The 26,778-nt window shown below is 36.8% G+C and overlaps 1 protein-coding gene across 3 annotated transcripts in view; it reads right to left on the minus strand.

The window, feature by feature from the left end:
* ARIH1 (ariadne RBR E3 ubiquitin protein ligase 1) overlaps positions 1–26,778 on the minus strand; it is a 123,063-nt gene that overhangs the window by 22,023 nt on the left and 74,262 nt on the right. For all 3 annotated transcript variants that reach the window (XM_064570178.1, XM_045899743.3, XM_045899744.3), the window contains 5 exons: positions 26,586–26,730; positions 19,030–19,122; positions 18,486–18,541; positions 2,799–2,865; positions 919–1,025 (listed from right to left, as the gene is read on the minus strand). In XM_064570178.1, coding sequence (XP_064426248.1) covers positions 919–1,025; positions 2,799–2,865; positions 18,486–18,541; positions 19,030–19,122; positions 26,586–26,730 — 468 coding nt within the window. The remainder of the gene's footprint in view (positions 1–918; positions 1,026–2,798; positions 2,866–18,485; positions 18,542–19,029; positions 19,123–26,585; positions 26,731–26,778) is intronic.

Below are 26,778 nucleotides of genomic sequence, written 5' to 3' on the forward strand. Positions count from 1 at the left end.
TAATGTATCTAAAACTCTAAAACAGTAATGTAATCTCTACCAAAATAGCATGTATTTCATACATATTTAATCTCTGTGAGTTTACCTGCTCCTTTTGGAAATATTTAGTATTAAGGACGTGTAAGTCTAATTCTATAGCTGTTTGTGGAGGAAAAAAAAAGAATGGTATGGGATACCATTATAATGTCTATTTGCCAGCTCTTAGAGCTAATTGGTTTGATTGTTTTCTTACTCCTAAAAGATCCACAAGGAAAAAATGGAAAATCATCTTAACTCTCTAATAAGAATATGTGGTATTGGAAATTCTCTATTAAGCCAAATCTAGAATTCAAAGGCTGAAGAGTATGTTATAAACTCCAAGAATAGAGGTTACCAGGAAGGCTGGGGCCAGAGGAGCCACAGGGAAAGTGTTGGTTAAAAAGCATATCTCATCAACCATGTTTTATCTCTCCAAATTTATCTGCACATTTTCTTTCTAGGAGTAAGATTAAACTTGTCAGAGCAAAGGAAAAATAATCCTGTGTATTTTATTTCCTAAGAGATAACTTGAAAACAGAGCAAGAATGATAAAGGAACCAAACATAATCTGACAAAATAAGCAGTCTGTCAGAAATAAGAACTAAGTTCTTGTCCCAGATCTGTAAGTTTGCTCCCATATTAGTTCCAGTGGAGCACACAAGAAAATGTGATTATAGCTGCATTTTCCCCCATTAGAAAAAAGAGCAACAAGGAAAGAGAAAAAATTATTTAAGATGTGGCCTTTTAATCTAATTCTTATTTAAAAGAAATATACACTATTTTAAATCAACATCACCCACCTTCCCCACTGAGGTAAAAAAAATTTTTCTACTATTTGACTACCAAGAATAAATAGAAAAGCTATGTGTACTATTTCAATTTGGGAAATCACTTGCTTACCAAAACTGGCGCCCACATTTGCAGCGAACAGGTTTAGCATCAGGATATTGGACTTTAACGACATGGTGGCAATCTGGGGCAGGACACCACTTTAACAGTCGATTGCACTGGAAACCCAAGTTAGAAAATAAAAAATGACAACAAATTAAATCATGAATGCAAGATTTCCTAGTACAACAAGCAATTAACTTACATTGCTTTCCCAGTGCAAGGGCCAAAGACAGAGATGATGACACAAGCATATAAAAGCCTGCCCCCAATATTTAGTAGTCTTCTAACGTAATGCTTTTAGATGCACTGTTTTTCTAAGATTACAGATCCCTTGAAGACCTGGTTTTATAAATATGTGAACTGTCTCCTGGTTCCACCTTCAAAATCGTACTGATAAACTTTAAAATAATTACCCATTTGTGATCATTAAGAAGCATCGATTTGGTTATGGTTCTACTTCAGGGCAATTTTCAAAGATGTAAGAAAACAACATACACTCCTACTTATGGAAGGTGTTTAGAGCTATAGAATATACATGTAAATTTCTCTCTTTGACCATAAAATGTCTTTTTTTTTTTTTAAGATTTTATTTATTCATTTGAGACACAGAGATACAGAGACAGACAGAGAGCATGAGCAGGGAGAGAGGCAGAGGGAGAGGGAGAAGCAGGCTCCTCGCTAAGCCAGGAGCCCGACGTGGGGCTCGATCCCAGCACCCTGGGATCATGACCTGAGCCGAAGGCAGACGCTTAACCGACTGAGCCACCCAGGCGCCCCCATAAAAATGTCTTCTAAGAACAAAAGTCAGTTCCTAAAACATGGCAACAATCACATTTTAGTTCTTAAAAAAAAAAAAAAAAAGTAAAGCGTTTGAGGTATTTTTATTATGAAACAAAACATGGCTCAACTAACACTCTGCACCAGAATTAAAGTTTATTGACCATTTAAAAAATATACTATTCCTAAAATACGCTGTTTTCTAGAAGATCTGACCTTCAGTTTAATCTAATAGACATAAAAACTACTTTGTAGAATTAAAATACCAATATACATTCACGATCTTATACAGAGGCTCACAAACATCTTCTATAAAGAGCCAGATAGTAAAGATTTTTGTTTGTGACAGCCACAATGGCTTCTGTAGCAATTACTCAATTCAGCCACTGTAGCACAAAAGAAGTCATAGAACAAATGGGCATGTTCTAATAAATATTTACAAAAACAGGCAGGTCAGTTTGCTGACCTCTGTATTTGATTAAAGAAAGGCATTTGATAAAAACAAGTAACTATAGGGGCACCTGGGTGGCTCAGTCAGTTAAGTGTCTGCCTTGGGCTCAGGTCATGATCCCAGAGTGCTGGGATCGAGCCCTGTGTCGGGCTACCTGCTTGGGGGGTTGGGGGCAGCCTGCTTCTCCTTCTCCCCCAGCTTGTGCTCTCCCTCTTACTCTCTCAAATAAGTAAATAAAATCTTTAAAAAAAAATAAATAACTACAGCTCTCTTTTTTAACAAAGTTTATTGGTAATGGAAGCTAAAACAAGCAGAAATATAGCAAGGTTAAACTGCCAAGCATTATTAAACATCACATCATTAATAATCAGCTACAATTTTTGCTAGCGATAAAGGAAGAATACTGAAAAAATAATTTTATCACCAAAGTTCTAGATCTATGAAGAGACATCTACTTACTGGTTTGTCACATTCCTTTGAGAATAAAGGTATTTGGTATATACCTCATGAATAAAGTCCATAATCCAAGCTTATGGTCATAATCCAAGACCTTTAGGTCTTTCTTACTATCAAAAGTATTTCGTATAAGAAAAACTAATTATATCTATTAATAAACAATTCCTCTTATTAAAAAAGGGAAAACTTAAGAGAAATCACTTACCTCTACAAAGCTATTTGTTATTAAATGCTGATACTTTAATTTAACTTTTGAATCTGTGATCAGGCGCCTGAGAGCAAGAATAAAAGTTTATTAGGAAGTTCTCAGCCAAGAGTATTTTTCCACATTTATAAAATAAAATTTCAGTGTGGTGGCTCTAAAAACTGCCCTAAATTGAAAATACTTAAATGTATATAGACTATCAACAAATATAACTATAGAAATCAAGACAACAATTTCAAAGTTTCTATAGTTTTATTTTGGTAGAACCCCCATCCCCAAGTTTCTTATACATAAAATTTTCCATTTTTACCCAGTTTGTTATTACAGTCTAATGACTTATTAACTATTGTGGAGTTTAGGCTCCTTTCAGTGTCTTCTTACTTGCCTAAGACAGCAATTTGCAGCCAACTTCCCTAAGATGCTCTCCCAAAAACCAGTGTGTGAAATCAGAGATACTGACAAGAATGTCAAGATCCACGTTTTGCTATACATAAATTTGAGGGCCTTCTTCTGAGATCTGTTGGTAATTTACCAGAAATGTTTACTGACTGCAACCTGGCTTCCCTTGTCCACCTAGAACATTCTATATATTCATAGCAATTTCTAGAACTCATAGGAATCCATGAAAGTAAAGAATCCTGAAGCTTAAGTTTTATTAGTCTTAATGGTAAACACTCCTGTGTTTAAAGAAAATGGTGTTAAAGCAGAAAAAGAGTTAACAACTAACAAAACCTGTAAAAACTATCTAAAGTGAAAACAGCAGACAATAACGTTTTGTATAATCTAGCCCCATCGACTTCTTGAGCTTCTTATTGCACTGCTTGCCTTCCACAAGACCCCATCCTGTTCTGTGCTACTTTCAGTGTACTCCTGTCACGTTTGTATTCTTTCAAAATAGTGGGTATCATCCTTCCTCAGAGGCTTTTGCATAGGGCTACCTCTCTTGAAAAAGAAAGAGAAGAATATCATGGTGGGCTCAGATGGGATAGCATACTGAATACTGGATTCACACTTACTAGCTATGTACTAGGGGTAAGTTCTTTGACCTCTCCATTTTTCAGTTTACTCATCTGTAAAATGGATAGCAGAAATAAGAGTTGTGAACTAGAACAGTGCCTGGCAAATAGTAAACACTCAATAAATATTAGATGCTGCTATATTATTCTTATTTTATTTAACTCAGCTAACATATAGTTACCAACTAAAGGAGGCCTTTTCTGACAATTACCCACACCAGTTCCTGCTCAGTTCTCATGGCATCTTATACATCTCCCTGTTAGAAAAATCTGTCATATTTTTTTTTTATTTTTAAAGATTTTTTAAAAATTTTATTTATTTGACAGAGAGAGACACAGTGAGAGAGGGAACACAAGCAGGGGGAGTGGGAGAGGGAGAAGCAGGCTCCCCGCTGAGCAGGGAGCCTGATGCAGGGCTTGATCCCAGGACCCTGGGATCATGACCTGAGCCGAAGGCAGACGCTTAATGGCTGAGCCACCCAGGCGCCCCTGTCATAATTTTAAAGTTATCTGTGTAGAGCTGGAACAAACAATCCTAAAATCTGTATGGAACCAGAAAAGACCCTGAATAGCCAAAGAAATGTTGAAAAAGAAAACCAAAGCTGGAGGCATCACAATTTCAGACTTCAAGCTGTATTATAAAGCTGCAGTGATCAAGACAGTACAGTACTGGCACAAAAACAGACACATAGATCAATGGAACAGAACAGAGGACCCAGAAATGGACCCTCAACTCTATGGCCAACTAATCTTTAACAAAGCAGGAAAGAATATCCAACAGAAAAAAGAGTCTCTTTAACATAAGGTGTTGGGAAAACTGGACAGCCACATGTAGAAGAATGAAACTGGACCACTTTCTTACACTATACACAAAAATAAACTCAAAATGGATGAAAGACCTAAATGTGAGACAGGAATCCATCAAAATCCTAGAGGAGAACACAGACAGCAATCTCTGTGACCTTGGCCACAGCAACTTCTTGCTAGACAAGTCTCCAAAGGCAAGGGAAGAAAAAGCAAAAATGAACTACTGTGGACTTCATCAGGATAAAAAGCTTTTGCACAGTAAAGGAAACAGTTGACAAGACTAAAAGGCAACCGACAGAATGGGAGAAAATATTTGCAAATGTCTTATCAGATAAAGGGCTGGTATCTAAAACTATAAAGAACTTATCAAACTCAACACCCCCAAAAAACAAAATCCAGTCAAGAAATGGACGGAAGACATGAGCAGATATTTCTCTAAAGAAGACATACAAATGGCTAACAGACACATGAAAAAATGCTAAACATCACTGAGCATCAGGGAAATACAAATCAAAACCACAATGAGATACCAGCTCACACCGGTAAGAATGGCTAAAATTAACCAGTCAGGAAAGGACAGACATTGGTGAGGATGTGGAGAAGGGGGAACCCTCTTACACTATTGGTGGGAATGCAAACTGGTGCAGCTACTCTGGAAAAAAGTACAGAAGTTTCTCAAAAAGTTAAAAATAGCCCCACATTGGGCTCCCTGCTCAGCGGGGAGTTGGCTTCTCCCTCTCCCATGCACCCTGCTTGTGCTCCCTCTCTCTCTGTGTCAAATAAATAAATAAAATCTTAAAAAAAAAAAAAGTTAAAAATAGAACTACCCTACCACCCAGCAATTGCACTACTAGTTATTTACCCAAAGGACACAAACGTTGTGATCCAAAGGGTCACCTGCACCCCAATGTTTATAGCAGCAATGTCCACAATAGCCAAACTATGGAAACAGCCCAGATAGTTGGAAACAGTCCATCGATAGTTGAATGGATAAAGATGTGGTATGTGTACGTGTGCGTATACACATACACACACACACAATGGAATACTACCCAGCCATCAAAAAAAAAAAAAAAAAGAAAAAGAAATCTTGCCATTTGCAATGACATGGATGGAACTAGAGAGTATTATGCTAAGTGAAACTAGTCAGAGAAAGACAAATACCATATGATTTCACTCATATGTGGAATTTAAGAAACAAAACAGATGAATATACAGGAAGGGAAGGAAAAATAAGATGAAAACAGAGAGGGAAGCAAACCATAAGAGACTCTTAACTATAGGAAACAAACAGGGCTGCTGGAGGGGAGCTGGATGATGGGCATTAAGGAGGACATGTGATGTAATGAGCACTAGGTGTTCTTTTTTTTTTTAAAGTGAATAAGGCAAATTTTATTTTATTTTTTTTTTGAAGATTTTTTATTTATTTATTTGAGAGACAGAGAATGAGAGAGAGCACATGAGAGGGGGGAGGGTCAGAGGGAGAAGCAGACTCCCTGCCGAGCAGGGAGCCCGATGCGGGACTCGATCCAGGGACTCCAGGATCATGACCTGAGTCGAAGGCAGTCACTTAACCAACTGAGCCACCCAGGCGCCCGAGCACTAGGTGTTCTATGCAACTGATGAATCACTAAATTCTACCCCTGAAACTAATAAGAGTATATTATTAATAATATATAATATAAATTATATTAATAAAATATAATTAATGTTACCTAAATTAAATTTAAATAAAAAATTTTTCAAGATTTTTATTTGTGTGTGAGAGAGAGAAAATGAGTGGCGGGGGAGGGGCAGAGAGGGAGAAGAAGCAGACTCCCCGACTGAGCAGGGAGCCCAATGTGGGGCTTGATCCCAGGACCCTGGGATCACAACCTGAGCTGAAGGCAGATGCCCAACGGACTAAGCCACCCAGGTGCCCCTAAATAAAAATAAAATTTTTAAATCATTTGTTTAGTATCTGCCTTCATGCTCCCTCATCCCCAAACAATAAGCTCCATGAAAGGATCCCTCGTATCTAACACATTGCTTGGCCTGTAGAAATATTTTTTAAATGAGTAAAACCTCCACATGTCAGGGATGCTGGAACTGAGGTCTAAAAATAATTAGTGTATTTGGAGATTCCTCAGGGGGTGCCTGGGCAGCTCAATCTGTTGAACTTCTGACTGGATTTCGGCTTGGGTCATGATCCTAGGGTTGTGGGATCAAGCTCCACACTCAGCGGGAAGTCTGCTGGAGGTTTTCTCTTGCCCTCTGCACTATCGCCCACCCCTGTGCACTCACTAGAGTGCACTTTCTCTCTCTAAAATAAATAAATCTTTTTTTTTTTTTAAGGTTAAACACAGAATTACCATACGACCCAGCAATTCTACTCCTAGGTACATATATCCAAGAGAATTAAAAACAGGTGTTCAAATAAAAAACCTGCACATAAATGTTCAAATAAAAACACAAACTTTTTCACAAAAAATGGAAATAACCTAAATGTCCAAGAACTAATGAATGAAGAAACAAAATATGGAATATCCATAGAATGGAATATTATTTATCCATAGAAAGGAATAAAGTACTGACACATGGTACAACATGGATTAATCTTGAAAACATTATATTAAGTGTAAGAAGCCAGGCACAAAAGATCACATGCTGTATGACATTTAAATGAAATGTCCAGAATAAGCAAATCCGTACAGACAAAAAACATATGTGACTGTCAGGGTCTAGGGGAAGGAGGGAATGAGAAATGACTGTTTAATGAATACGGGAATTCTTCTAGGGGTGATGACAATGTTCTGGAATTAAGACAGTGGTGATGGTTGTACCACCTTATGAAAAGCCACTAAACTGTATAGTTTTAAATAGTTAAAATGGTAAATATTACCTTATGTTAAATTTACATCAAAAAATTAAAAAATAAGGGCGCCTGGGTGGCTCAGTTGGTTAAGCGACTGCCTTCGGCTCAGGTCATGATCCTGGAGTCCCTGGATCGAGTCCTGCATCGGGCTCCCTGCTCAGCAGGGAGTCTGCTTCTCCCTCTGACCTTCCCCCCTCTCATGTGCTCTCTCTCATTCTCTCTCTCTCAAATAAATAAAATAAATAAATAAATAAAATAAAATAAAATAAAAAAATAAGAATGAGACCCAAAGTCGATGCCCTCATTTCCCATTTTTTATTTCTATTACTCATAATGCTTCTCCGATGTGACAAAAGCCAATGATTTCTTTTTTTTTTAAAGATTTTATTTATTTGACAGAGAGAGATACAGCGAGAGAGGGAACACAAGCAGTGGGAGTGGGAGAGGGAGAAGCAGGCTTCCCGTGGAGCAGGGAGCCCGATGCGGGGCTTGATCCCAGGACCCTGGGATCATGACCTGAGCCGAAGGCAGACGCTTAACGACTGAGCCACCCAGGCGCCCCAAGCCAATGATTTCTTATAACTGATCTAGACTAGCTGGTGAGAACAAAGGTTAGCCATAGGTACTAGACCAAGGTTATTAGGTCTCAGTTATTAGGTCACAGTTTATCTTGTGATAGAGAAGAGTAAGAAAGTGATCTCTTACCCTTGAGAATAAGTACTCTCAAGACGACAAGTGTTATCCTGGCTATTGATAAACTACTTCTCTTGACAAAGACCTGTTGCCATCACTTATATCAAAAATAGTTATTACACCAACTCTCATAGTAGAAGGCAGCTCTTTATGAAGGTAAACATAAGGACTTCTACTGATAGTCTACTATACATTATGGGCACAGTGTCAGATGCATTTAAGTACCCTTGAGTTTTGGGATAATTCTGTCTTTACAAATGAGATAACTGAAGAGTTATGATTTGAAACCAGGTGACTTTAAACACAAGGATTTCTTTTAGTATACAAAGTAGTAAACCACATCTTATGCTGATTTAGCACCCTGAGTAAATCAATAATAATATGTTTCAATTTAGGACTAATGGTAAAATATTTTTCTGTAAAAAGGGTTTTTTTTTTTTTCCTGACAGACCAATTATAGACAAGTATAAATAAGGAAATAAAAATCATCCGCAACTCTATCACTCAGGAGAAATAACCACTTAACATTTTTATAACCTGGACCTTTTCCTCTTTTTGGGGGGTAAATGTAGGATATATAATTTTATTTTATTTAAAAAATAGATTTATTTTCATTTATTTGAGAGAGAGTCCTAAGCGGACTCTGTGCTGATTGTAGAGCCTCATGCAGGGCTCAATTTCACAACCCCGAGATCATGACCTGAGCTGAAACCAAGAGTCAGATCTTAACTGACTGTGCTACCCAGGAACGCCAGATATATAATTTTAAATAGAGAATGTACTACATATAATTTTTTTTTAAGATTTTATTTATTTATTTGACAGAGACACAGCGAGAGAGGCTCAAGCAGGAGGAGTGGGAGAAGGAGAAGCAGGCTTCCCACTGAGCAAGGAGCCCGATGTAGGGCTCGATCCCAGGAACGTGGGATCATGACCTGAGCCGAAGGCAGACGCTTAACGACTGAGCCACCCAGGTGCCCCTGTACTACATATAATTTTATATCTTAGCTTCATCACTAAGATTATAGGCATTTTCCAATGCATTAAAATAATCCACACATCTTTTTTAAGATTTTTTTTTATTTGAGAGCGAGAGTACAAGCAGGGGGAGCGGCAGGCAGAGGGAGAGGGAGAAGCAGGCTCCCTGCTTAGCAGGGAGCCCGATGTGGGGCTCATTCCCAGGACCCTGGGATCATGACCTGAGCCGAAGGCAGATGCTTAACTGTCTGAGCCACACAGGCGCCCCCATAAATCTTTTTTTTATTTTTATTTTTAAGATTTTATTTATTTGACAGAGAGAGACACAGCAAGGGAACACAAGCAAGGGGAGTGGGAGAGGGCGAAGCAGGCCTCCTGCCGAGCAGGGAGCCCGATGCGGAGCCCGATGCGGAGCTCGATCCCAGGACCCCGGGATCATGACCCGAGCCGAGGGCAGGCAGACGCTTAACTGACTCCACCCAGGTGCCCACACAAATCTTATTTTTTTTAAATAAACTTGAAATAAGGTACCCCCCCAAATCCAAATCTTTTTTTTTTTAAGATTTTATTTATTTATTTGACAGAGAGAGACACCACGAAGAGAGGGAACACAAGCAGGGGAGTGGGAGAGGGAGAAGCAGGCTCCCCGTGGAGCAGGGAGCCTGATGTGAGGCTCGATCCCAGGACCCTGAGATCATGACCTGAGCCAAAGGCAGTCGCTTAACCGACTGAGCCACCCAGGCGCCCCTCCAAACCTTTTTTTTTTTTTATTAAAGATTTTATTTATTTTATTTGACAGAGAGAATGAGAGAGAGAGCACATGAGAGGGGGGAGGGTCAGAGGGAGAAGCAGACTCCCTGCCGAGCAGGGAGCCCGATGCGGGACTCGATCCAGGGACTCCAGGATCATGACCTGAGCCGAAAGCAGTCGCTTAACCAACTGAGCCACCCAGGCGCCCCCCTCCAAACCTTTTTTTAATGGCTATGTTACATTCCATCTTCCTTGGACATTTGGGTTGTAGGGTTATGATAATGTAATCAACATCTTTATACTAATCTGCTCAATTTCTGCTCATTAAAAATGAATATAACATTCACTGTCATCTCTGGCTCATCTCTTCCTCTTATACTCCATTCTCTAATTCTGACTTTACCCTGAAAATAAATTCAAAATCCAACCATTTCTTACTACTTCCTCTGTTACCATCCTGGATCAAACTGCCATCATCTCTCACCCAGACTGCTGTTAAGAGTCGCCCAACCTCCCCTCTCCTACTTAGTCTCTTTCTAATGCCAGCAGTCAGAGCAACTCTCTATAACCATGTCACTCTTCTGCTCAGAATCTTCTCATGGCTCTATCTCAGGAAAAGCCAAAGATCTTATATAATGGCGTATAAGGCCCTACACAATCAGCTTCATGCACGCCTCCCACACACTTCTCTGCCTCCCTTCAATATATTAAGTTTACATTTATAGTTCAAAAATATTTTCAAAACTTTAGATAATCATCATCAGTAACTTACTCTATATACTTTGCCTTGCGGACTACTGAATTTTGACAAATTATTTATTTTGCATTTCAATGAGACTAGGACATTATTTCAGTATGAACTTGAGCTCTGATCCCTTAAGCCAAGTATTTTAAAACAGACAGTGTTCTATAGCTTTTGTACTAAATTTCCTACTTTAGAATACTAAAGTAGTGCTCTTCTGTTTCACTGTGGAGAAATAATGGGAGGCATTCAATTTATTCCACTATGAGACATACAACTCTAATGTCACATGTTACCAAAGCATTTTCCATAAAGTCTCAGTGGACTACCTTAAAAACAGATACAATCTTGGGGCACCTGGGTGGCTCAGTTGGTTAAGCATCTGAACTCCTGATTTCAGCTCAGGTCATGATCTCAGAGCTGTAAGATGGAGCCCTGCTTCGGGCTCTGCACTGGGGATGGAGCCTGCTTGGGATTCTCTCTTTTTCTCCCTCTCCCTTTGCCCCTCCTGCACCCCCCTTTTACCCCTACAGCCTTGGAGTAAAAAAAGATCTGAGTAGCAATAATCATAAATGGGGAAAAATGATGAGTTAGATGCCATTAAAATGCAAACTTTTGTTTATCAAAAATCATTAAGAGAGAGAAAAGGGAAGCTACACATAAGGGAATTTAGTTGTAATATATATCTAACAAAAAACTATCAGAATATTTAAAGAATTCTTATAAAGCAACAAAGTAACAAAATTTTAAGTGATCTGAATGGGCACTTCATAAAAAAAGATATCCAAGAGGCTAATGGAAAGGCGTCTGACATCATTACCCACCAGGAAATTAAAAGTTAAAACTCTAAGGAGATCTCCTTACATACCCACCAGAATGGATAAAATTAGTGATTATAAATATGGGCAAGGAGTAAAGCAGTCACACACAACTATTTTGGAAAACCACTTGGCAGTATCTTTTGAAGCTAAAACCTCACTCCTGAGTATATACTCAAAAGAAGTCAGTGCATGTTTATCAAAAGACACATATAAAATATTCTTTGTAGCTTTCTCATAGTAGTCAAAACCAAGCAAACCAAAAAACTCCCAATGTCTTCTCTCAGGAGAATGAAATACGTTAGTCATAACGAAAAAAACCCAAACAAACCTAAAAACATAGATATATTTAATACATGCACATATCTCAAAGACATTAATTACGTTAACTGAAGCAGATACACACTCACAAGAAGAATACATGCTACATGATCCCATATAAATGAGGCTCAAGAACAGGCAAAACTAACTGATGGTGACAGAAATCATGACAGGGAACAAGAGTGAGATGGATCCCGTCTTAAGGCGTCTAAGGATGAACATTCTGGGTACCGGAAAAGTTCTTGATCTGGGTGGTTAGTAAAACAAACATACTTTTAAGGTTAATGTGCTTTACATACTTTAGTCACTATGTTTAAAAACTTAATAAAAAAGTAAAATAAAAATCAACATACAGCAAACTGAGCCTATTGTACTTAGGAATAAGGATCTTCCCCTGTAAGAGATGAGATGCTTACAGTACTGAGATGAACACATATCAAAATTTAGTCTGTCTCTTGCCTCAGATGGTACCAACTGTATGCCTTCAGCTTCATAACTGTATTTGTAACCTTTAAGATACTGTTAGAATAAAAACCATATGATTAAGATGTTAGGAATATTCTTCTTGCAGCAGCACTGACTTAGAAGCACTGACTTACTTCCTTCTGGATCCACTCAACTACTTGATGTAATAGTTATGTAGTTATATTACAAAAGTACTGGTTTACAATTTTGTGAATAAACTTACTGACAAAACATGAAAGAATCTGTTCCAGAACAGGAAAAAACAACTATAAAGTTGGCAACATAAAGTAATTATATATCTAATAGAAACTAGGAGGTGAAAGAGATAAAAGTGAATGACAACAAAGAGGTATCAATCTCTCCACCTTCCACAGTAAGGAGTTAAGATATACTGCTTACAGTTGATGGAACAGAAAATAACCATTACATAGCATTTAAGTTATATTATCTAATTTAAAACAATTTATTTTTGCATATATGTAATATCCATTCTGTACGGCATTTAGAAGAGAATTTAAAACCAAATGTAGTAACAATGGCTATAAGAGTGCTACCTGCATTCCACTTTGAGAAGAGTCATTTCAGGAATGAATGTGACATCTATTTTGTATTGAATGCAGAGAAGTGTTTAAAGTCATATGTAATAAAGATGGATAAAAGAGTGCTTATAAAAAATTTAAAAATTAAATACATAAAAAATAGAACAATTTATTTTTCATATACCATGACCCTAAGATCATTTTTTAAAAATCTTATGTATCATTAAAGCTCAAAGTAAAAGCATTTGCTTTAATTTTGCTAGAAGTGAGCAACAAGTTCCTGTCATCATCTCTGTTTTAAAACCTCCATATATGAAAATAAATCATAAAATTTTTTAGCAACATCTCATAGGATGTTGAATTAGAACACCACAATTCCAGATGTGTTAGCACTATCAATGATTAGTCAAGATGAGACTAAATAATATTACTTGAAGGTATTTAAAGACTTAATAGATACACGTTTACCTTTACCATCCCTAAGATTAATAGAGAAACTATACATAGAAAAGAAATTTAGGCCCTAAAACAACTGTATTAAAAAAATAACCAAGTGCTAAGATGAATAAAAATAGATGAATATTTTTATTTGGTCTCAAGTGATAAATAATTTAGAGAAATGATTTTCATTAGTCCATGAAAACATCAAGGACAAATCTTAGGACAAAGAAAAATTCTCAAAGTATCCAGTTACCCTCCTGACTGTGAAAGCATAACATTGTGTAGGGGAGACCCACTTAACCAAAGAGCCTTGATGGTATAGCACAAATCCATCACTAATGTATAAAATGATGATATATGCTTATAAAAACAAGAGAGAATAATATATTTCCAATTACTTATTCAAGGATACATGCGTATTACATATCCATTGCTAAGGAATAAAAAAATGAATCTACGACATAACTTAGGCACTTATGATCACACATCTTGAATGGAAATAGGCATTTAGTGAACACAAATGGGGGCCTAGAGTCATACAGCTTATGGTCTAAGAAAGTATACAGACATGAATTACAATTGTAGGCAATTACAAAAATGTATAGTAAGGGAATATGGGCGAGTTAAGGAGCACACAGGATATATATCTGCCCAAACCAATATGCAAATCTAAACTAAGACCTGAAGAATGACTAAGAGGATGAGTAAGTTAACAGAACTGAAGAACAAAATAGGAAGAGAGTATTGCAAATAAGTCAAGAGACCTTAGAGAAAAAGTAAACAAAATCAAACCAAACCAAATGCCAATAAAATACACAGTACTTTCAAGAAGCCAAGTTTCACACTGCTAGAAAAGAGAATGTGAGAAAAGTTGAGATGAAGCTGCACAGGTAAGCAATATAGAATGGAAATGAAGAACTGAAAGGTGATGAAACAATTTAAGGGAATCACTTAGGAACCAGTCATAGATTGCCAGCTAAGAGAATATGACAGCCTGGATCAGGTTAATGGCAGTAGGAACAGAGGGAAATGGAGGGACTTAAGACTAATTAGGATGTGGAAATGATAGAATGTGGTGTAAGGATCACTCTGGGAGAAAAATGAATCAGGGATATCATCAGGCTTCTAATTTAGGCAAGTCTTTAACACCTTGTGGTTACCATCTCTTGATACTGAGCAGCCAGAAGAATGAGTTTGGTGGTGGTGGTAGGAGAACTGGACAAGGCAAAGCCTGAGGAATATACATATGAAGATGCCTGATAGGCAGTGGCATATGTGGGTTCCAAGCTCAGGAGAGTTGACCTGGACATACAAATCTGGGCCCAATGTATGATTAAGAAGAGTATATAAAGTGAGAAGAAACCTAGAACCCCAAACAGCAATATTTTAGGAAGAGGCAGAAAAAGATGATTTGGCAAAGTCAACTGGAGTAGATCTGAAATAGGCCTAGGGAGGTGGCCTTGGGTGTTGGTATGGGTGTTGGTATCTGTGTAAAGGGAATTTTACTGGAAATGAATACATTAGGAAAATGAAAGGCTATGGCAGCAGTTCTCAAACTCAAGCATACATCAGAACAACACTAGGAGAGCTTGTTCACATTGCTGGACACCATCCCCAGAGTTTCTGATTCAGTAAGTCTGGATCTGGGCCTGAGAATGTGCATTTTTAACAAGTTCCTAGGTAACGCTGATGCTCCTTGTTGAGGAATTACATTCTGAAAACCACAGGGTTAGGGTAAAGAATAACAGACTATACATATGGACACTGAAATCACACTGGATAACAGCAAAGCTTGGGAGAAAGAGAGTGAGGTGTTAACGCTATAATTAAGTGGGAGCGACCCAAGAAGTCAAGCGAATAAAAGCAGAAAGGACTACAGCATAGCTGGATAACTTAAGACGCAAGGATATACATGGATTTTAAACTGAAGTCGAGAAACTAAGGGCTTAGGACAATGACTTTGCCTCCTGACCATAAGGTGTATCAGGGAAAAAGCCAGCTTCAACTTGAGAAGGTTATAGGAGAATGTGTGTTCAGGAAAGAATCTGGTTTCAGGTTCAAGTCAAGTTCCAAATGAGTTGAATTCAAATTAAAACAAACTATTTTTTAATCTATCAAATTTAAAAATTAAAAATGGTAACACCATGACTGTGAAGGAGTCTATTTCTTTCATACTAAGAAAAAAACTGTTACGCATATTCAATTATTTATTTATAAGAAAGAAAGTGGAAGATATATACCAACAGTATACAATGATATAAAGTGAAAAATAAAAATTCCTCTTCCTAATCCTCAAGCCCTAGCTGATATCACCCTTGAAATGCTCTTATAAGTATTCTCCAAATTTTCTGTGCATGTGCCAGGCTATGTGCCAGGCTGCATATCTAAAGAGCACAAGAAATCCCAGAGGATACACACAAAGAGAACCACATCTAGATATATCACAGTTAAACTGTCTTAAGCTAAAGACACAGCAAATCTTAAAAAGTAGCAAATAGGGAACAATGAGATTAACTGCTGACTTTTCAGAAACAATGAATGCATGAAGACAGTAGAATGACATATTCAAAGTGATGCTAATGCATGAAAGGCCAAAGAGCACATAAATTTGTAGAAATTGTCAAACTGCATTACAAAAAGGTTACAACAGTTTATATTCTCTACTGTACTATATTCTCACATTACGTTTTACCGAACTGTTTAATCCTTACTAATCCAAAATGCAAACAAAAAACACAACTTTTTAAAATTGGAGTATCAAATTCTGATTTACATTTACATAGTTTACATAATGTTTATTAGCATTCAAATTTTTCTTTTCTTTTTTAAGATTTTACTTATTTGTGAGAGAGAGAGAGAGAGAGAGACAGAGAGAGAGGCGGGCACACGCACAAGCAGGGGGAGCAGCAGAGGGAGAGGGAGAAGCAGACTCCTTGCTGAGCAAGGAGCAGGATGCGGAACTCAATCCCAGGACCCTGGGATCATAACCTGAGCCGAAGGCAGCTGCTTAACCAACTGAGCCACCCAGGCGCCCTTCAAACTTCTTTCATCGTGAACTGCTTTCCATAGGATTATCTTCTTCTTGATTTGTAAGAGCCCTTATGATACTAGCCACATTCATTTTATGTGTTGAAAATATTTACTCCATTCCCCGCAAAAAAAATTTCATTCATTTTCATAAATTCATAGCCGCATCTCCCTAATCCAAATGCCTCCCCACTCTAAACTATCCTCCACTATACCAAAGTTGTATTTTTTTTTTAAAGCTTATTTATTTTTAGTAATCTGTATACCAAACATGGGGCTTGACCCCATCAAGAGTCACATGCTCTCCTGACTAAACCAGTCAGGCGTCCCCGACCCCAGCCAAATACATTGTATTTCTTAAAATATAAATCTTATTTTAACAGTCTTAAACCTTCTATGATGAAACTCAAACTGTCAAGGTCCTTTTATCCTCATCTCTAATATCCTGCTACACTCTACTCTAGCCACCAGAGAATACTTAATAGAGAAAAGCTCATGAAATATTTTAAAAATATTGGTATTCTTTAAGCAGTGTTACCCTCCACTCCCTCGATCCAAATTTTTACCCCATTTATATTACTCCTTAGACTCTTCAGGTGGAGGGGCACCTTGGTGGCTCAGTCGGTTAAGCATCTGCCTTTGGCTCAGGTCATGATCCTGGAGTCCCGGGATGGAGCCTGGAGTCCTGGGATAGAGCCCGATGCATTGGGCTCCCCAATCAGTGGAGAGTCTGCCTCTCCCTCTCCCTCTGCTCCTTTTCTCTCTCTTACTCACTCTCAACTAGCTAAATAAAATCTTAAAAAAAAAAAAAACTCTTCAGGTGGAATAATTTGCTTCTTTCTAACTGTACTTTATACATGCCTCTATATATAAAGTTTAAACTCTGCATTTTAGTATTATGAACCCCTTGGGAGAAGGAAATCTATCTTATGCTTCCAAGTAAGTATTTGCATAATGGATAAAAGGATACAGTGACCTGTGCTGATGAAATGTACTGATGAAACTGATGTATTGATGAAAGAACACAAGGAATCAAAGTATCAAGGGATAAGATATAGACAACTGGAAGGATAGTGGTACTTCAGGATGATACATAACTTATTTCTGCTAGCTTAAAACAATAATGGAAAAAAGGTTCACTGAAAGATAGAAACAGTATTAACATAGAGCTAACAACAAGCAATAGTAAATATATTTTAGTAAACCAAAGGAGGTTGAGGTTAATAAATTGGAATCAGTGAGCTATATAAACTGTACTGGTTAAGTCAATTTAAGGCTTTATTAGGTAGCTTAGGAAATTTGCTCATTAAAGTCCATGGCTGTTTTTACTTTTATTACCTTCAAATCCCAGTGCTTAAACACAGACAAACCTTTCTGCATAGGCAATTATCCAGTACTAACTACATGATCTGTTTGCAGATGGTTCAGGCCCTCAATCTGTTTATCTTCCTAGGTGAAGTCAATTAGGTAGCCTGAGGCTATGAAACAGCACTGATTCAAGAATTAAACAACCCAGGATTATCAACCACAGGTTCGGGACTAAAATCTATGCTTGTTTCTTCAACTTACTTTCTCCCTGCATAAGAGAACCTTTCTCAAGAGCAGTTAGCCAACAACTTCCAGATGTAGTGCCTTTGGGAGCAGTGTTTCAAATGCGGCCCCATTCCCCCTGGGTACCTCCTAGTGAATAACGGAGCCTGGAAGGGAATTATGGCCCAGCCATTTCTGCTTCCTGAGGCATTCGTCTATAGGCCATCTATGGAGTGGAGTTCCCTACAGGGCTGCCAGAGACTTACAGCTGCCCCATTGTCAGAGTCTCTTCCTACTTCCTTGTCTCTCTTAACAGGTGTCATACCTGAATCAAAATGTATCTACTCCTTTCTCTTTAACCTGCACAGATGCTATCCCACAACAATCTCCTTCCCTTTTAACTCTATCTTGGCATCTGCTTCCCACAGGACCTCAACTGACATACCAACATATCCTATTCTCCACTTCCAAGGTTTACTAAAACCTAGCTATCATATATTGCCCAGTATTTTGCCATATGTTTACAAGAATAGTATCTGGGCATTTAACTAATAAGTTAGAAATGAGCTTTTGTACAACGAAGGAATGTAGATTAGAAAGTCTCTTCCAACTAAAAATTCCAGCTCCTCTGAGATTTGAGCAAAAATTAATTTGGTTTAACCAACTAACCAATATTCAACATGCATAATCTATCAAAAATACTTACATAACTGTGTTGTCATCCACTAAGATATCACAACCATGAGCAGGACACGAAATAGTCTGAAAAAGATTGAAATTTAAACTATGTCTTCATTCAACAAATATTTACTGAATGCTTACCATCGCCAGGCACTTCAGTAGGTTGCGAATACCTTAACATTTATAGAATCTTAATCGTTCCCTTTCTATTAAAGGAAATGTATGTGTGTGTTTATCACCATAAGGTAACTAGAACTGCTGACCTGAATAATTGGTTTGTCAATATAAAACTTGAAAGGCACAAGCAAGACACCTGACAAAACTGTTCAACAAGTTTAGCCTATATACACATCCTAATGCTGCTGAGAAAACATTACCTGAATTGTATCTTTAACTGGACCGCCACATTGTAAATAGAAAAAAAGCCTTAATTATCTTTTAGTCTTAATATAGAAAAAAGTTCCCCATGCAATTCATAATTGACAATGCTTCACCTGTTTATATTTCTGCAAAGGTCTAAACACTGAAGGAAGTTCAACAAAAACTAAAAATCAAATTGGCATCTTTACCTGTCCCATGCCTTCCTCCATTATTTTGGTAGTTAAATATTCACTCCAGCACTGCATACAAAACTTATGTCCACATTCAAGGCCAGTGAAATACTGCAACAAAAATAATACATAGACTTTTCAAAGACATTATCAGAAAAATCACTATACATAGTGACTCAGTAAGTCTCTTATTAATTAGATCACATTTCTCAAAGTGGCTAAAATGTCTAATTTGACAAGACTAGTTGGGCTCCTAAAATAAACTTCTTGGTGGTGAAACTTAGACATGCAAATACATTTAACATAAAATACCTAATTAGAAATAGAAATGCATCTACAGTAGATACTTGCAATTTTTAGGAAAGGCAGACAAGTTCGTATTAAATATAAGAATATGTTATGTACCAATAAGCATATGAAAAGATGCTAAAAATCCTTACTTATCAGAGAAATGTAAATCAAAACCACAATGAGACAGGACTTCACACTCACTAGGACAGCTATATTCAAAAAGAGAGTAACAAGTGTTGGGAAGGATGTGGAGAAATTAGAACCCTCATACACTGCTGGTGGGAATGTGCAATAGTAGAGGTGCTTTGGAAAACACTGGCAGTTTCTCAAACAATCAAACACAGAGTTACTCATGACCCAGCAATTCCGGTCCTAGGTATATACCCAAAAGAAATGAAAACACAGCTCCACACAAAAACTTGTATACGAATATTCACAGCACTATCATCCAAGGTAGCCCCAAAGTGGACACAACCTAAATGTCCATTGACTGAAGAATGGATAAACAAAATGTAGAATATCCATATAAAAGAACAGTATTCAGGCATAAAAAGGACTGAAGTATTGATATATAATATAATGCCGGTAAGCCTTGAAAACATTATGCTAAATGAAAGAAGCCACAAAAGACCACATATTGTTTGATTTCCATGTATATGAAAGGTCCAGAGAATAGGCAAATTCATAGAGAAAGTTGATTAGTGGTTGCCTCGGATTGAGTGGCTTGTGGGGTAAGAGTCCGTAGCGACTCTAAGAGGAGACGAGGTTTCTTTTTGGGGTTATGAAAATGTTCTAAAATTTACTGTGGTAGTGACTGTACAACTCTGTGACTATACTAAAAACCACTTTAAATAAGTGAACTGTATCATATGTGAATTATATCTCAAAGCTGTATTAAAAAATGTCACACACACACACACACAAAATATCACACAAATACAGACTTCTGAGTTGCACAGAATGTAGCTTACCTAATCAATAAAATCTTATGGAAACCAAAAGATTTATTCAGATAGCTAAGAATAATAGTAACATTTGTTCTAATCTTGTATTACTTACATGATCTGAAATACTACTAATTTGATGGATAGTTAAATGAAGTATATTATATCCTATAATATACAAATAATGGTCACCAGTTTCAACTAAGAATATTTTACAATATTTACTCTAAATTATTATTATTTTTTTTTATTTATTTGAGAGAGAGAAAGAGAGAGAGCACATGAGAGGGGGGAGGGTCAGAGGGAGAAGCAGACTCCCCGCTGAGCAGGGAGCCTGATGCGGGACTCGATCCCGGGACTCCAGGATCATGACCTGAGCCGAAGGCAGTCACTTAACCAACTGAGCCACCCAGGCGCCCTAAATTATTTTTAAATGAATAGGTAATACAGGCTCATGGTTAAAAACAATTATTTAATAGTATGAGTTTATGTTGAAAAATAAGTCTCCCATTTTTTAACTTTATTTTTTTTTTTTAGATTTTATTTGACAAAGAGAGCGAGCGAGAGCACAAGCAGTGGGAACGGCAGAGGGAGAGGGATAAGCAGGTTCCCCACGGAGCAGGGAGCTTGATGCAGGGCTTGATCCCAGGACCCTGGGATCGTAACCTGAGCCAAAGGCAGACACTTAACCAACTGAGCCACCCAGGTGCCCCTGAAAAATAAGTCTCCCTTCTCCCCATCCTTGTCCTCTACTTCAGGAAAGTAATCGCTATTTCAATATCTTACATATTCTGCCAGACACGTTCTAACATACACAGGTACACACAGCAAGAGTAGCACCCACTCTCATCTTGGTTAATTATTATTTAATAGATTTCTCACGTGGTTCTACATTAGTACACAGGGGTCCACCCCTTCATACAGTCTGTGTGAAGGTACCATAATTTATTTAAATAATCCACCATTAATGGACATTTAGACTATTTTTTTTTCTTCCACTATGCTACTGCACTGGCTATATATACATCATTGTGATCATGCAAATGCATCTTGGGACTAACTTGTATAAGTGACATTGTAATATATTTACATTTACATTTTAATAGATTATTACATACACTTTACTTTTACATTTACACTTTAATAGAATTATCAAGCTTCATTCAAAAAGGTTGTAGCAGCTTATACTGTTCAAGAGAACCTGGTTTCCCAACAACCCTGTCAACATAGTATATTATCAAAACTCCTTGATCTTTGCCAATCTAACAGGTGAAAATGAAGTAACTTCATTAGTTTTGATTTTAATTTATTTTATGAGTGAAGTTTAAACATCTGAAAGAAGATTTAAGACTATGTATTTCTTTTTCTGTGCACTCTCTTCACCTACTTTGCCCATTTTTCCACTGGGTTTATATTTTTCCTTAGTGATTTAGTGGGGATTGTTACCTATTTAGAAAACTGGCCATTTATAAGCATAGAAAATATTTTGTTTTAAATCTGAATGCTCACATTTTGTTGCCATAAAGAAGCTCTCTACTTGTATGTAGCAAAGTGTATTAGTTTTAAAATTTCCAGCTTCTAAATTAACTTTAATATAAAGAGTTAGGAAGGAATTTAAGATTCTACTCCAGATGGTAACCAAGTTGTTCCAATACCATTTACTGAAATCACCTTATTTGAAATGCACCCTCCTACAATACACCAAATTCCCCTCACACATATTTAACTCTATCTTGTTCCACTGCACTAATTATTCTTGTATTTGGTAGGACTAGTTCCTCCTTACCCCCGTCAATCTAGTCTTCTTTTTCAATATTTTACTATTATTCTCTCTCCAAATACTCAAGTCATCTTTTTATCTCCTTTAGTATTTAAAGTTTTCTTCAGAATAGATCTTTCACATTTCTTGCCAAGTTTATTTCTAGCTCTTTTATTCTTTTTGTGGCCCACATTAAGTGGTACTTTTTATTCCATTCCATTTTCTAACTAGCTGTTATCTGAAAAATGCTCATGACATTTCTGATATTGCTTATGACATTCAGATACAAATAGTTAGGATACAAAATTCTATACAATAGCACATCAACTATATACAGAATGCCCAGAAGCAGATATGGAAAAAATGTATCAAAGTCCTGAGACTAGTCTTATGGATCAAATGACATGGAAAATATTTACCCAGCTTAAAATGTGGTGCTATTCAGATTGACAAGGATTCTAACTCATTCACAGAACAAGTGAAGGTAAATATTTTGGAAATCAATATTCTCATCCATTAAAAAAAAAAATCTAGGAAACAAAAGAATCTATTCTCACTACTCCCCACTTGTAAAGGAGATCTGGCACTAACTTGTTGTCAGATCACTAATGGAGAGCATCTGATTTTCAAGGCTATGAGAAGGAGCATTCTGTAAAGGACAATAATAGCAGTGTAAAAGATCAATAATTCTAAAATGTTTTATTCATGACTTAAAAATACATATGTATCCTCCTCATGTGCTTTGTTTTGTTTTGTTTTTTTCAAATAAGAATGCTTAAGATTGGGTGCCTGGGTGGCTCAGATGGTTAAGTGTCTGCCTTTGGCTCAGGTCATGATCCCAGGGTCCGGGGCTCAAGCCTCACATCGGGCTCCTGGCTCAGGGGGAAGCCCGCTTCTCTCTCTCCCTCTGCCTTTCCCCCTGCTCATGCTCTCTCTCTCACTCTCTGTATCTCTGTGTCTCAAATGAATAAATAAAATCTTAAAAAAAAAGAATCCTTGAGATTGAGAGACCAGAGGTCACAATGGTTACCAAGTGATCATTTCAAGTAACATCTCCACCTTTGGGAACTTCTGGACCAACGATGATTATAAGAAAAAAACAAAGCTTTTTATTCTTTAAAGGCCTCTTTTTCAATAATTCTTCTAATTAGATAATAATACCAAACAAGATAAATTAGAAAAATAAATCACACACTCATGTCTAAAGATAAAGCAAAAAAAACTAACCTGTGGTAATAAACACATTTATTGTGCTCAAGAGTGGTGTCATTATCGTGGACATATCTGGGTATCACCTTCTGGTTCCATTTCCCTTTCCCTCCTCCTCCTTTCACATACTTGTTCCCTTACTACCTTGTGCTTACCTACTTGGGTCCGTGACTCAAGGGATAGGATTACTTATCAGCTAACTTATTCATAAATAAATCTGACACAGAATACACTAAAAATACACAAAATATTACCTAAAACAGAAATTAATGGTCCTTTAAAAAAAGAACTGAAAGAATAAACACTCTTAAAGGGTTCATTTATCCCTGCCATTTTACATACACAGCAACTAATGTCAAACAGCAGTAAGAACATTAAGAAATATCTTTCCTCCATCAGAAGTTGCTCATATAATCTCTAAAGTTAAAGCCATTTTGTTTACAAAAACTGAATAATCAGGGCATCAGTTCCCTCATCCGAAAAATGGAATGGGTTAAAAAGGAATATAGGTTTGGACTTAGATTCCCAGCACAAAGATTCAGAGGTGCCCAAGGGATGAGGGATGGGAGGGTGGATTATCCTCACAATCATCAAAGTTGCCTTTATGTAACATATCTGATTCTTAGAATATACAAATTATTTACTTCATAAAAATGAGATATCACAGCCCAACCTATATTCCCTAGTAGAGTGAGGGTGTTAGCAAAGCTAGATCTTATGCTTTAATTCAAAACAACATTATTACAAAGTGAATGACTGTTGCCAGGGCTAAGAAACCCTTGTGTTGAGGCCAATGTATTGGGGAATTTATGAACTTTAAAAATGCCCCAAAGTCTCAGGAAATTGTTTTTAAAGAAGAGATCACCCACAATAGTTAACCCCAAAGTGCTAAACTTGTTTGCATGTGGCACTGTATAAAGCTAAAGTTGCTTTCTGGAAGGATAAAGGTACTGAAGATATATACATTAATAAAAGGCTATATCAGTGTTTGAAGAGAGAGATGGAAATTGAAACATGGGAATTGTACAACAGAGGTAAAAAAAAAAAAATCACTCATCCAATTAAAGCTTTCATGGCATCTCAGGTGACATTTACTTGCAAAAGTGAAGAGGTTAAAATTATCTTTCTATATTAGTCTAAAAACCATGAGAAAAGAAGTCCTAGTTTTATCACACTATATTTTTTATAATACTTGGCATAGTTTCCATAACTCTTTAACTTACTTTCCAACCCATGTTGCTGTTTGCTTTCTTGTCCTGTCATTTACATAGCCTAACTTCCTTTAAAGAGCAATTTGTTCATCTTTAGTGCCTCCATTTCCTTTCCCATCTTCAAGTCAATGATTCTTCAGCCCATGCAGTATGGTTTCTCATCTTACCATACTACTTAAATTAACTTTCCAATAGCATTGGTAAACTTCATGTTGTTAATTCCAAATTCACTTTTCAATTCTTTGAAGTTTTTTGCAATGTTTTTACCATTCTTGGAGGTACAGTCTCTTCCTCTGGCTTCTGTATTGCTTTATTTTCCTGGTTCACCCGACTATCACACTTTTAGAGGTTATTTCACAGGTCAATTTCTGTGGGAAATTCTCCCCGATCTAACACTGGGTTAGGTATCTCTCTCCAACGTGTTCCCACAGTATCATGCCCTATTCAAGTGCTTACTTTTCTTTCTGAATATGTCATTTTACTTATCTACCCAGCTAACCTGTAAATTATCTGAAGCAGGCATTATGCCTTTATTCTCCATTGTGTTTCTAACACTTTAAATAGTGCCTGGTGCACTGAATAAATGAATAAATGAATAGTAGGTTCTCTATCATCAGTTACAAGTGCAAGTAAAATTTACAATGCAAATCTCCAGTCTTGATTTTTAATTCTAATTTGTTAAGACTGTTAGACAATACCAAGGGCACTGAGAAAGTTATAGGGGATATTTGTAAGCAGCTAGCTTCAGGACTCAAATTACATTTAAGATTTAAACGAGGAAGGAGCTGGTTGTAATAGAGCAGGAGGAGAAATGCCAGGGAATAAGGAAACCCTGTATAATCTGGGACAATTCCTTGGGTCTCAGTATTACCTCACAGAAACTTTTATGAACTATACAAATGTACCTGGCAAACAGAATTTGTTAAAGACAGACAATAAAATGGTCAAAACATGAATTTAATTATTTTTAATATTAAGTAATGTTGATTTTTTTTTTTTAAATACTCAAGACTGTGATTTAAAGGAGGGAAATTATACAATTCTCAGAATAGTAGAGATTTGAAAGAATATCTTAACTCATTTGAAAGATTAAAATAACTCAGACCCAGTGAGATTTAATAATTACACAAAGCCAAATAGTTCGCATCAGAGCTATAATTAAAACTTGAGAATTTGGAAATTCAACTCAACACTTAACCTACAAAGTTATTTTAACTCATTGTTCTATTTCTCTAAGAGTACTTAATTTTCTTTTAAAACCTCTTTTCTAAGCACTTGGATGTGAGCAAATTAGTTCCCTTCAAATGGGCCTCTACAGATACATATATAAACTTCTAAAAAAAACAATGAAAAAACGTCAATGTGTCAAAATACTGGTGACAGACTTTGTATATAGTAATTAGAAAGAGCTGCTTAACTATTAAAGCAGAGAATATGAATAAGATAGTTAGAATTAAGTTATTTCTTAGATATCTTGAAATATCTTAAAGAGGTGAATTCCAAGTGACTAAATACATTTATGTCACAAATAGTATTTTCTTGTAGTTACTAAAGTAAGGCCTTCACAGGAAGATTATGTTTAAGCCTAAAATTCTTTACTAGACACACCAAAATAAATTGTCTATATTCAGTGGGTTTTAAGGGGGATACTTTCACTCAATTAACTGGTCCCAGTGTCTGCTCCAACTGTTACCACTTGCTATATTTAAGAAATTCCATCAGAATGGATCTGTATAAGTGAAACTCTTCTGTTATGAAAAATCTTCAAAGCTCCCTAGTAAAATACTATTAAAGACATTTTATTAGTGTTTTGGGTATTTATTTTAAAATGTTAGTTTTAAATCTATCTTATTTTGGATAAAAAATAATTCTACTCACTGCCCACCTATTAAACAATTCTCCCATGATAGTAAAATAAACTCAGAATAGATTTAGATGTTTAATGACATGTTGCTGCTTTAAAAAGCAAACAGGGGAGGAAGGTGAATGAACAAGCTCTATTCTTTCTCTTCCTTTCCTTTATCCTTAATATTCTGATAGGTTACTGTTTTACTACAATACAATCCCAGACTCCCAAATCCTCCTCGGTTTAAATAATTTAAGTTGATTTACCCTCTGAAACAGAGAGTTAGTGCTAGCCTTAAACTACCAGATACTCACCGAGTTAGGGTAGTTCAAGTAGCAGATCTGACAAGGCATATCCTGTGCTGATGACCTTGTATTCATCTGGCGTGTTCGAGACTTTTTACTTGGATTAATTACATGACACTCAGCAAAGAGCTTCTCCAGGTTTCCATCAAAGTACCTGCATTATTTAAACAGAAAGGATGAGAGCCCAGCAATAGCACACTGT

The sequence above is a fragment of the Mirounga angustirostris genome, unplaced genomic scaffold (genome assembly GCF_029215605.1).
Source record: "Mirounga angustirostris isolate CCGP_5_RB_7025 unplaced genomic scaffold, mMirAng1.0.hap1 SCAF_9, whole genome shotgun sequence".
NCBI lineage: Eukaryota > Metazoa > Chordata > Mammalia > Carnivora > Phocidae > Mirounga > Mirounga angustirostris.